Source organism: Ammospiza nelsoni, chromosome 1 (genome assembly GCF_027579445.1).
Source record: "Ammospiza nelsoni isolate bAmmNel1 chromosome 1, bAmmNel1.pri, whole genome shotgun sequence".
In the NCBI taxonomy this organism is placed as follows: Eukaryota; Metazoa; Chordata; class Aves; order Passeriformes; family Passerellidae; genus Ammospiza; species Ammospiza nelsoni.
The window spans coordinates 150,118,186-150,131,036 of record NC_080633.1 but is presented as its reverse complement, the minus strand read 5'-3'; the positions used below and the strand labels follow the sequence as shown (position 1 = coordinate 150,131,036).

The 12,851-nt window shown below is 39.5% G+C and overlaps 1 protein-coding gene across 2 annotated transcripts in view; it reads left to right on the top strand.

The window, feature by feature from the left end:
- The window catches only part of TRAPPC9 (trafficking protein particle complex subunit 9), a 450,475-nt gene that overhangs the window by 61,622 nt on the left and 376,002 nt on the right, over positions 1–12,851 (top strand). For both annotated transcript variants that reach the window (XM_059482105.1, XM_059482097.1), the window contains one exon: positions 3,845–3,997. In XM_059482105.1, coding sequence (XP_059338088.1) covers positions 3,845–3,997 — 153 coding nt within the window. The remainder of the gene's footprint in view (positions 1–3,844; positions 3,998–12,851) is intronic.

Below are 12,851 nucleotides of genomic sequence, written 5' to 3'. Positions count from 1 at the left end.
GGTGGTGTCATGTTAATGAAACCTCTGGAGGTAAGATTTTCACACTTGCCTTCCTTTACCTCTCTTCTGTCACCATCAGGGGCAGCTCTGTGGGTTTTCCACTCTGGCCCTCAGATAAATAAGAGTTTGCAGCTCCCCCTGTGCAGTTCATGGAGGACATCCCAGGGTTCTGAGTCCTTCAGCAGCTCTGTGCTACAGAACAGATCCTGAGGCACATCAGCAAGAGGGACTTGTCATGCTGCCACAGCAGACATGTCTGTCATGGCTTTTAGTGTCTCAGTGCACCCCTGAGCCAGGCTGGGCCATCTGTAGGTTGGATATTGCATGTCCCTGCTGCCAGGGTCAGCTCTGTGTCACCTTACACTGTCCCTCACCAGGTCAGACAGTTTAATCCTTTTTTTGGAAAGATGACCTGTGCAGAGCTGGATGCTTTCCCTTTGGCTGCAGTCAGCTTTTTTTAGAGGCTTGTTGTGTCTCAGATAAGGGAGTGCAGTCCAAATGCTGTGATAAACCAACTATTTGATCCACTGAGGGGCAAATATAACCTTGGTGTTTTCAGACTTGAGACTTGAGAAGAGCCCACTTGGCAATCTTAGCACGAGTGGTGAGCCCAGATACACACATGGAATGAACCTGGATGAAGCCAAATCCTCACTCATCTTTCCTAGCAGTGACAGACCTCAGGAATTTAAATGTAGAGAAACAGGTTCACCTGTCCAGCTGCATTCTTCCCATGGCCTTTGAACACATCTGCCAGAGCACAAATGAAAAATCTACTCTGAGGTTCAGGAAGAACTGTGAATATCCAGGACTAGATCTATTTCCATTTTTGATAAAGAAAACTTGGTAAATTCTTTTAAATTGGAGTTGGGTTACTGGGGTGGGTTGGCCCTGGCTGGATGCCAGACACCATCAAAGCTGCTGTGTCACTCCCCTCCACAAATGGCCAGGGAGAAGAAAATACAATGGAAGTCTCATGGGTTAAGGACCAGGAGACATCACTCAGTGATCATTGTTTGTAACAGGCAAAACAGACTCACCTTGGGGATATTAATTTAATTTTATTGCTAACAAAATTGGACAGGATAATGAGATGTGTAAAATATATATTGAAAATAGATATTTAAATATATGAAAATCAATTAAAAATATAAAATTTATATAAAATATATATTGAAAGTAAAATATATCTTGAAAACACCTCTTCCCACCACTCCCTCTTTCCCAGGTTTTCCAGGAGGGGCTTTGGGGGTTGCTCTCAGTTCATCCCATGTTGTTCCTGCTGCTGTTCATGGAGAGGAATCCTTCCCTGGGCTCCCCTGGGCTACAGGGGAATCTCAGCTCTGGCTCCTGGAGCATCTCCTGCCCCTCCTTCTCCACTGACCTTTGGTGTCTGCAGAGTTGTTCCTCTCACATATTCTCACTCTGCTCTGAACACAATTGCTTCTGTGCAATAACTTCTTTTTCTTCCTAAATGTGTTATCTCATTGGAAAGAACATAACAAGTCCTGCAGCTTCATTTCTATCCACCAGGTCTAGGTGAAGTTAAAATGTGTGAATGGCAATGCCTGTGCATTTAGAACTGATACCTATTTTGAGTTTATAAAATAAACTATAGCAAAAAGCCAGATTTACCAGGGGATTTAAGATTGAAAAGAATTGTGTAGGCAGAAGACTTTATCTTTTCTCTATGCAAAATATCAGTGTGGACTTTTTCTTTAAAATCTGTTAAAAGTTAGGGTGGTCTAGAATGAGCCAGTTAGTTTCTGGGTAAGCTTTTATGTGATATTTGTTAGGATTTTAGTGATTTAGCACCCAATAAAATGAAACAGGTTGTTATTTACAACTCCTGATAACAGTTGCTTGTAACTTGTTTGCTAAACACAAATTTTGGGCTTGAGAAAGGGCTGAATGCAGGCTTGCCCCAGTTCAGCCTTCCACTGAACTGAGGTCTGAAGCCAGAGTAAAATTCACTGTAATGCTGATTACTGAACAATGTCAACATTGTTAAACTATAACCAAGTGTCAGATAAATAGAAATTAGCTGTTTCTCCACATCTACAGCTTAGCTTTTAGCTCCTGCATTTAGATCTTGTGTTGTAATTACTGGTGTTAATTAGAAAATATCTGCAAGGGCTGTTCTCACTTGAAAAATCTTTTCACTTGTAATGTCTTCAAACAGATCTCTTACTTAATGAAAACACATTTTGGGAAGAGTTTGGTGCTCACTGCTTGGGATAGGTCTTTTGTTTTCACTAAGGGAAAACACTCCTTGAGCATATTGGATTTTACTTTACAGGAAAAGGGGATAGAGAGTGCCATACTTATTAACTTACTTTTTTTCTTGAAAATAGAAGCAAATTACCAGAATGGTGATATGGTTCCAGCTAAATCATTTGGTGAGGTGGAAGTGAGATTAAGGAAATAATTTGTTGGTAGGATTTTTTATTTTTACCTTGTCTTTATTTTTTTATAAAGAAATCTGTACTGTTGATTTGCTGGGGAAAGACACAAGACAACATCTGGTGCTCTGTGAGAAGAGTATCTTTCAAGCAAAGCTTTTATTGTTTAGGTAGAAATTAATGGAAAAAATATTTTCTTTGTCTTCTTCTTTTCCTAGAAAGGGAAACCAAAGGTTCCTGTACAAATCATCATGATTTGGACATAATCTGGAATTCTGATTGCTGCTTTTGAAAGATCCTTTATTCCAGGTTGTGGTAGTTGAGGCAGTTTGCCCACCCTGTTCCCTCACATGTGGATCTTAGAGCGTGGTTTTGGAAAGGTTCTGAAATCACAGCAGATTTTAATTACCTTGCTCTTACCAAGCAGCCTGGGAGGATGTAGAGATGAACTGTGTGACTTTCAGTGGTCCCTGCTATGCAAAGCTCTGCTCAAAATATGTTTAAATCAGCTTTTAGAAGAATTCTCCAATATACTTGGAGATAACATACATTGCTATAATACATCACTAAACATATTTTTAGGGCTCTCCCAGCCAAACATCATGATTATTTATTGTACCAATTGACTTTCTTGTAGTATTTAGCATTGGCTGTCTTGCATACAGGAATGAATTTATGGATGGGGTGGGTTGACCCTGGCCAGAACTGAAGACTCAGTGTAGATGAAGAGTAAATTCTGGGGTTTTCCCCCCCTTGTATAATTTTCTGGCATAAGGAAGGACTTAATAATTATATTAATTACTTAACAATTAATTTGTCACCTATATCAAGTGGATAAATGGCAAATAATTTATTAAACAAATTTTTTTTGTCAACAACTAATCCTGTCTGGCATCCTTAATGATTGGGTCTTATAAAAAGCTGTTTCTCAGCTTTAAGAAAGGACTTTATGAAAGGATGAAGGCCAGTACCCTTCTTAGCCTTCTCTATTGCTCAGTAAATAACTGAAGAATGGTGTTACAGCTGTTTCAGAATTTCAGCTGATTAAGTTTGGGTTATTTTGATGAAAAGTGCTGTGCATTCATGTGACACCTCCTGAGCTGAACTGTGTAGGATTCCAAACTACATGAACATTTAGAACCCTTGCAGGCTATATTTAAAGTTTATATTTAATGCTGCCCATTTTTTTTTTTCTGGTAGAGATCTTCTTCACTTAAATTCATATTTTGAGCTCTGTGATCTGTGTGACTCCAGGTCAGTGTCAGTACCCAGTAACTTCTCTATCTTTCTAGTGCTACATTAATTTTAATACATTAATTCTGAATATTTTAGATTTTAAACAGGACATGACAGATTGGTTAGTACTCTCTACAGCAGTTAAAAACTGAAACTTCCTTAATGCAGGGCTTATGCTTATGAAATATTTACTTATTTTGCTACAGAGAAGCTGTATGGAGATTTCTTGAGTTGGAATCTAGAAGACACCCTCTGCCAGTTTCCTCTAAAACCTGGAAAGATTGCAACATTTGTTGTGAACATTAAAGTGAAGCTGGACTTTTCTTGCCAAGAAAACCTTCTGCAGGATCTCAGTGATGGTGAGTTTTTCTTTTCTCCTTGCTTAGGAGGGTTGTATGTGCTGCTGGGAACACTTTGCTAACTGCTGTGCCCTTTGTGTTAAAGTCATTTGGGATGTGGCTGCATGTTTGAGTATTTGTGTCTTGTAAAGCACAGTCAACCCTTGGCTGAGCTCTGCAGATTGAAGGGTGAATTTCTGAGAGAGCTGTGGGCATGAGAGTCTGGCCCAGCTTCCCCATCATGAGACCTTGTCCTGTTGTCTTTTAAAATACGGTTTTGGGGTATCTTTTTGTATCCTTACCTTATGAAGATAAAGAAAATAATTCACAAACATTAGTGGTGTTTAAAGAAAAATAGCATTGAGTTGATTAATTAATTATCCAGGTTTGCAGAATTCTGAATAATTGCTGAATGCCGTTTTGCCTAAAGTGACAGATTGAAATTTAAGGCAGAATTCCCCTAATATTTATACTGCAGAGAAAGTGCCATGTGTTTAAACTTATTTTGAATAAAAGGAAGCTGCAGTGTTTGCTTCTATTAGAATTATTTGGAATTACAAGTACCAGATACTTGTAATAAGGATTTCCTTTTTATAATAAACACACAGTCTTTCTGGAGTAATTACTCTACTCTATTTTTTCCTTTGTCTGATATGTTTGCACTGATTAAATTACCTTGATAAAACAAGATAGTCCTGTATTAAAAACTCTCTTTTATTTGGATTTTTTCCCAGGATCCACTTGCAGGTCTGCATTACCTTTATAAATAATCTTTCAGTACAGAAGAATACAACAAAATTACATGCAGAGCTTATTCAGGTTGAATAGCAATGATTTCTGTGAGTTACCTTGCAAATACATTTAGACAAAAATTATAGTAGTTATTAGTAATGATTGAAAGATTTTGATTTTGAAACCTCCCTAATGTAAAATATAAAGATACTTTAAAAATATTTTAAAAGTTTACTGCACAAACTCCACAGTGTTGCTACACTGCAGTTCAGTTTAGAGCTTGTGGAAAATGCTGGTAGTGAAGGGAGAGCCCACCCTGACACTGGGAAATACAGGTGCCAGGAATTGAGACTTTGAGGAATTCCCCTTGATAGCAAGTGAGATTTCATAGTAAATATGTATATATAGATATATAAGCACACAAATATATGGAAAATTTCTTTCCTTTGCCCAGAGTCCAAAATGCTCTGAAGCTGCACTTGTCCAGGAGCTTTTCTGATGAAATAACATAAACCCCAACTATTCTGTAGGAGGTGGAGATAACACACTTCATGGTATGGACACTGAACACTTGTGGGATTTGGGATTTGGATTTTGGCCTCTCTTTACCTGCATCCAGCTCTTATGGGACCACAGATGAACAAAATATTTGAACACCAATTTTACCCTACTACTCCCTCCTGCTTCTCTGAAAGATTGTGCAGCTGAAGCAATTCAGCTTTTCCTCATTTAGTGATGATAAAGGAGTAGGATCCATTCCTGCTTTGTTGGAACTTTGGTATCTGTGGGTGCTGTGTACTCTCTGTCCTTTGAAAGTGTTATTAGGGATGTTAAGTATATCGAAAATTTAGTTGCTACTTTATTATTATGTATTGCTTTTAACTTTACAAATGCTAAAGTTTCCAAAGAGGAGGTGAGAGCCTGATGGGAAGAAGAGTAAAGAGCTGGAAAATCAATGGCAACTATGACAAGACTTTTAATCACAGGATACTGTGGTACCATTTCCTTTTGAAAATCAACCACATTTACAATGATGTTCAAAATACTTTTGTCTCTTAAAAGCAATGTCTTTAGTAGGGCAATTTTTACTTCCATGTCTTTCATTTGCTGCTGGAATTGTTTCCTTTTGCACTGTTTGTAATCAGGACATGCTACAGAAGGGATAAATTACTGATGTTTTTGATGACACACATTTATCCATTTGGAAAGTAAACCAAGCTCTCAATCTGAATTGCTGAGATGTGTTGATTGTGTGCTGCCTCACAGGGAAAAATGTTGGGTGTTTTTCCAGATTAAAGGAAGCAAAACCATGAGTACATGACATCAGTGACCATCCAGCCAATATCCTGACTGTAACAGTGGCTAAGAACAGATTCCAATGGGATAATACAGGAAAATTTGTGCACTAACTTCTGTTTTCCTCTAGGCCTCTAACTATTAGCTTAGGAGCTTCCAGGGCTGAATATGGTTTCTCTGGTTCTAGGCACTTTTACTCATCCTTAGTGGGATAAAAATCTCCATTCTTCCTGTCAGCTCTTCACAACATGCCATGGCAAGAAGAGTCACAGCTAAATTACTTTTTAGCAGCTTTGCACTTACTGGTGGCCTTGTGTTCCCAGGTTCTTAATTGCATGAGAGAGGTAACAGGACATCTTCCAAACATGGTTCCTGCAGTGATTTGATGTATTTTCCCAGGGTATTGTCACAGCAGACTGGGGGTTTCTAACTGTTGAGGGTTTGGCTGTCCCTGTTATAGGAACTGTTCCAATGTCAGTCTTGTCCCTTTTGAACTCTCATTTCTGTCAATTTGAGGGAGGCTTTACACAGTGAAAGCTGATCCATGTGTTCATGTGATGACCTAATGGTGCTCTTTGTTTTATATTACTTTCCTTACAATCATGGGATTATGCACTATTTATCATTTGCTTTTTTGACTGAGCATTGATTTGGGAGATTCATGAATGTGTGAACCACAACTCCATGATCTTGCTTCTCAACAGAAATGATATCCTGAGAACCTCTTTTTGCATGTATAAGTTTAGGATTCTTTCCCCCCTTTTTATTTATGCTGAATTTTGTCATTTTATTGGGTGTTGGTCTTTTCTCCCAGGTAACAAAAGGCAAGATGAGAGGAAATGGGCTCAAGTTGCAGCAGGGGATGTTTAGATTGTCTGTTAGGAAACATTTCTTCACTGAAATGGTTGGAAAACCTTGGAACAGGCTGCCCTGTTCACCAGCCTCACCAGCCCTGAAAGTGCTCCAAAAAAAGTGCAGATGTGGCACTTGGGGATGTGGTTTAGTGGTGAACATGATGGAGGTGCTGGGCTGAGAGTTGAACAAGGATGATCTTCAAGGTTTTTTCCAACCTTAACAATTCTGTGGTCCCATGTCTTAAAGCCAGTTGCCCAAGATTTGGGAGATCCATGCAGGGAGATCCATGTTTGCTACAAATCTTAGTGAAATTTTGGATCTCTTGTCAGCTGGATGGTTCAGGGTTCCTCCTCTGGCTGAGGAGGTCAGCATGGGCATTTAATTTAATTAAATTAGGTTGTTACACTGGGTGAGGCAGGGAGAAGCCCTTGGTCTGCTTGGTACAGCCAGGTGCAAGGAGCTGAAGCACTGAGATCTCTGTCACCTGTTAAGGTGACTAAAAAGGTCAACAGGATATTCAAATTATGAGCATAATGAATTCCCCTTTCCAGCTATTATACAGTTTCTGAAATTCTGCATTTTCCTGACACTAAAAATGGGGTGAGAACAAAAGGTGCTCTTTCTCTACTGTATTGTACACAGTGACTCGTTTGAGGTTTTTAACAAAGCTCCTGTTAGGTGGGGACAGAGTTTTTTAAAGTTAATGAATTAATTTGCAATGAGTACTTCATTGTGTAGAATGTTAATGTTCACTTATTCCCTGTATAGGGAACCAAAAGACAAGTGTGCGAATATTTAAATTCATAAACTCATCAAAGGAACTAATTAATTACACATTGAGAGAGAAGCAAATCTGTGCCTTAAGTCTCTCCTTCCCTTCTCTTGATGCCTGGAGAGGCTGCCTAGAACAGAGGCTAGACAGTGTTAAAGGAATAAACCAGGGATTCATTAAAAAGGCCTTTAAAGGACACACCTTGGAGAGTGCAAGAGCCTGGCCGTGGCTCCACCCAAGATGGACTGTGAGTAATGAATTTTCACACTTTTAAAAGTTTTGGCCCATTTATATATTGGGGTTAATTGTCCAATTTCAGCTTCAGGTTATGCAGTCCCACCCTCCCAGTTTGCTCTCCTCAATTCCCTGTTGTTTGCACTTTTTGGGCCTGAAGCTGCAGTGGTGTCCTTGGTTCTGGGGCTGGAAAAGGATTGTTTTGTCTGACTAAGCTGTGAGGAGAACTTGCTAACACTTTATATGAAGTTCAGAGTTATACACTAATGCAGTACAGAATCTGGAAAATATGAAAGCTAAAACTTGAGGCGTCACTCCTGTTTCCAGGGGGAAAAACGTTGCAGAGCAATAATAGCATATTTCTAGGAGCACTAATCTTGAATATTTTTAACATTGGTATGCAAGACCAGTATATTTTTCATACTCCCTTTGTTGTTTTTCTGCTTTAATGTCCAGATTTTATCTGCTTTAAAATGTCCCTGCACTTACACAATGTACAGATAAAGCTTTATTTTTTTTTTCTTTTTCTTTCTTTTTTTTTTTTTTTGTTGGAATGATACCTGGCTTGGAATCTAAATGTTCTCTTGACAGTTCTTCCAAGAAACTAAGTAGCCTGGAGGACTCTATTAGGATAATGGTATCATGGTATCACTGATGATGATGATGGGGTCCTCAGAGATATTGCAGTATTATCATTTCCATGTTACTCTGCTTAGTAGCCTTTATTACATTTAATTATTCTGAGTATTCTTTTGAAGTGACTTGATTTCTAAGAAGTTTTTTTTTTTTGTCTCTGCAGTTTGAAGATACCAGTTTGGATGTACTGTTGAAATGAGTAAATTAGGTTTTTTCCCCTTTTGTTCTGTTTTTTAAAAATACAGATGCTTCTGTGTCCTCCATAAATTCATCACTGTGTAACTTTAAAAAATATTCTTAATATTTTTGAGAATTATTTTCGAGAATTCTTCTTGAATTCCAGCTTTAGTGATTATGGAAGATAAGGTGCCCTCTTCTCTTCCCCCTGCACATTAAACCAGACAAATCATCTTGTCTCATGGTTTGACTAATACAGAGTGGGATTTTTTAAGTGCCATAGTACTCCAGCCACTACAAATACACAGAGAGATGGTGTTTCAGACCCCAAATCTTTACAATGTAAATAACTAAGACAAACATGAGGCAAATAACAATAAATTGATTATTGGCACATACAGGCCAATAAACCTGCCATCCTTTTATACTGGTCCTTTGCTGAGGCACTTTATTTTAGCATCTAATGTAATCTGCATACATCATCTCTAGTTTTATTATGAACTTCTTTCCACTTCATTTGTTCTCTTTCATTGCATTCACCCTTATTGTAAATTTATCTTCCAATTTTAGTTCAGTTCAACAACCTCAGGAACATAAATCCTTGCTTACAGTGCATTTGTTATTTATTATTGTTAATTATTGTCTTCAAAGGTAATGGGGTTTCAAAGAAGAGCTCAAGTCTGGTTCATGTTGGCTGTGCCAGAGAGCTGCTGCATTCCCAGGAACTTTGCCTGGAGTGCTGCTGCCTGGGCTCCCTCCTGTGATGGTCCTGAGCACATTTTGGACAGAGGGAAGGAGCTGCATCTCAGTGCCCACCTGAGGTGTGAAGGGTGGATTATATTGCCTCAAACTCTGTGTGTCTTGGTGTTATTCTGCTCTTTGTTGCTGCACACAGCAAGTTTCTAGAATTGTGCACACATCATGAGAATACAGATCTCTTTTTCTAGGGGGAAAAAAAAGAAAAAGCATTCAAGTTCAGCAAGCAGAGTCTGTCTCTTGTCTCGAGGTTTATTTTTTTTTTCCTGCATGTTTAAAGAACTTCAAAGCTGTTACAGTGTTCTTATGAGATATTGCCTAGCAAGAGGTTTTTGTTTTGAAATTTCAATCAGGCAAGAATTGACAAAATAAACAAATGGGTTGAAGTGGCATTTAGTTTTCATATGTTATGATCAAGCTGTGTACTTTGCAAAAACTCTACGATTCTGTGACGTAGTATCATAGAATGGTTTGGATTGGAAGAGACCCTCAAGATCATCTCATTCCACCTCCCTGCCATGGACAGGGATACCTTCCACTATCCCAGGTTGCTCCAAGCCCTGTCTAACCTGGCTTTGAACGCTTCCAGGGATGGGGCATCCACAAATTCTCTGGGCAACCTGTGCCAGGGCCTCATCATGCTCTGGATCAAGAATTTCTCCTTGTCAGTTTGATGCCACCCTCATCTTGTCTTATCATTCCATGGCCTTGCAAAAAGTCCCTCTCCAGCTCTCTTGGATCCCTTTTAGGCCCTGGAAGGGGCTCTGAGTTTTCTCTGGAACCTTTTCTCCAGGCTGCACAGCTCCAGCTCTCCCAGCCTGTCTCCAGAGCAGAGGCATCCCAGCCCTTTGAGCATCTTTGATGCCTTCTTTGGAATTGGTCCAGCAGCTCCACATCCTTTTGATGTTGGGAGCCCCAGAGCAGAGCAGAGGGGCAGAATCCCCCCCAGAAATATCCCTGGGCTGCAGGAGGGATCCTGCTCCAGGCCAGCAGCCCCTCCTGCCCTCCCTGGATGGGCTGCCCAGGGTGGTGGTGGAGCCTCCATCCCTGGAGGTGTTTCAGGAAGGGCTGGACGTGGCACTGGGGCTCTGGATGTGGTGATGTCTGGTCACAGGCTGGACTCAATGATCTCTGAGGCCTTTTCTGACCTGAATAATTCTGGGACTCCTTCTCCTCCTGCCCCTCTCAGGGTCCCTGTGCTGCTTTTGAGGAAGCTGCAGGAAGCAGGGCTGCAGTGCTGTTGGATTGTATGAAATTCTCCTGGACAAAAGCAGCATTGCAGCCTAAAACCTTCCACAGTTTCCATTTTGTGTGACATGGAATTGCCTGGATACTGCCTCAGAATCCCAACTTTTGTGGTGTCACTGGAACAGTTTTAAAGTGTTTCCTTTCTATGGGGTTTGGGACCTCCATGGCTGTGATGTCCCCAGTTTGATGCTTACTCCCATTCTGGATACAGGCACGCACAGGATGACAAAGATACAACACAACAATTTAACAGCTTCTTTACTGCCAACAAGGTGTAACTTGAAGGTAAATAAATGCACTGCAGCACATTTGGGGTCCTCAACCCAAAAACTCTAAGCACAAATTTAAAATGTTTGAAAAGTACTTGTTGAATCAAAAGAATTAGAAGAACAAGAGAATTGAAACAAGGAAGCTTTAACAAACAGTAAAAATAGATCCATTTTTGGGTCAGGCCAGTGGTCCTTGCACAGCACAGTGTGACACAGGCCAGGAACTGTCCCCTGCCACCCCTTCCTTCTGTGCTCATTGTAATTCCACAGTTTTAACTCCCTGAATGCACTTCCCTCATCCAAGTAAGAAATTTTGTGGGATTCTTCTGTGCAGAGTGCTGGGAAAGTGGCTAATGAAGTTAAATTGACAATTTACTTAACATTTGATAGGAGAGAGGAAATGCTGGTAGGAGATTTTGCTCTGTTGTGACAGCAGTGACTGGGATGTTGGAAAGGCAAGCTGTGTTTTTGCAGTTACCATGGGAAAAGTGTTGGTCATATGCTGTTACCATGGAAATATTCAGTGTGGATTGTTGAAATTAGGAAAATTTCTGGACAGAGTGGAAAGATAATTGTACTTTTTATATAGTACAAGGCTGCTCAGGATGTTTGACAGTTGGGATTGACAAAACAAAACTATGGAGGATTTAGCATCTTCACCTCTCTGAACTTCATGAGAGAAAATAAAAAGTATGAAATCTCAAAAAATATAAGTATCAATAATGTTAAACTTCTGGAGAACTGCTTCATTAGTGCTCAGTGTTTTCTCCTGCCATCATTAAGTTTTGCAGCCTAGCAGGGTTTTTAACAGGATATTTAATGTATTGCAGGGGAGCTGGGCAAGGTCCTTTCTGCCATTGCTGCCTGATCAAAGAAGAGGAGAAACAAAATAATTTAAAAAAATAGTTGTTTGTGGTAGAAAATGATTTTTTTTGTCCTCTGGCAGAGAAGTTGCCTTGAGCAGTCCAGGCTGAGAAGGGCTGAGTCATTTACAGCATCACAAAGTGCCTGGCACTGGTTCTGTGCAAGTGCCACAGACTGGAGACAGAAAGTTCAACCACTACCAAGTTACCTTGGACTTCCCTTTCATCCTGATGTCTCCTTTGTTAGAAAACTTCCTTTTTCAGATACATATTAGAGATTTAAAAATGTTTTCTTTCCAGAAAAAATGTTTAAGCGATTGTTTTTTCTTCCCCCCACCCCACTGTAGAAATTAAAAATAAAATGGGATTTTAAAAGATAAAGTAATTAAGAAAGGCATTAGCTGTATCTCTGTGATGTTTTAGGTATTATCTATTCTTCTCTCAAAGAAATAAAGCTCATGCCATATAAGAAGTGGAAAATGTGATTAATGCCATGCAGGTTTTCATACTTGGTTCCTTTCATGTTTTAATTTGCAATTTTATGCACCAGTCAGTGTCAGTTTTTGTTCTAAATATAGAACTAGTGAAAATCATTCATCAGTTGGAGAAGAATATTTTTCCTCAATTAAAACTTCTAATTTTCATTTTGAAAGAGCAGCTTGCAAAGCCTGTGATCAAATGTAGTTCTCTATTTATTTCTGTGTTTTGTCTTCTTCATGGTCCTGCTGCATTGCATGGGCAGGATGCTCACCTCCTGTCCTGCTCTCCCCCAGGAACTGATAGAATTTTTTTAGGATATTTATTCAGTGCTAAGGTGAATTTTAGAATTACTTAGTGAAGGAAATTGCAAGTAAGGGAATATGGGAATAATCCCTTTGTTTTCTCCTTTGGATACCTGTGAAGTTTAATGAAGCAAAACCCTTTCATGTTCCATCTTGTTCTTGTGATTTCTTCTTTTGAGGAATGTATCTTCAGCATGTCCAGATTTCATAGGAGCAATTTAGGAAATTTGTTTGGATTTTCTGTCACAATTTGGT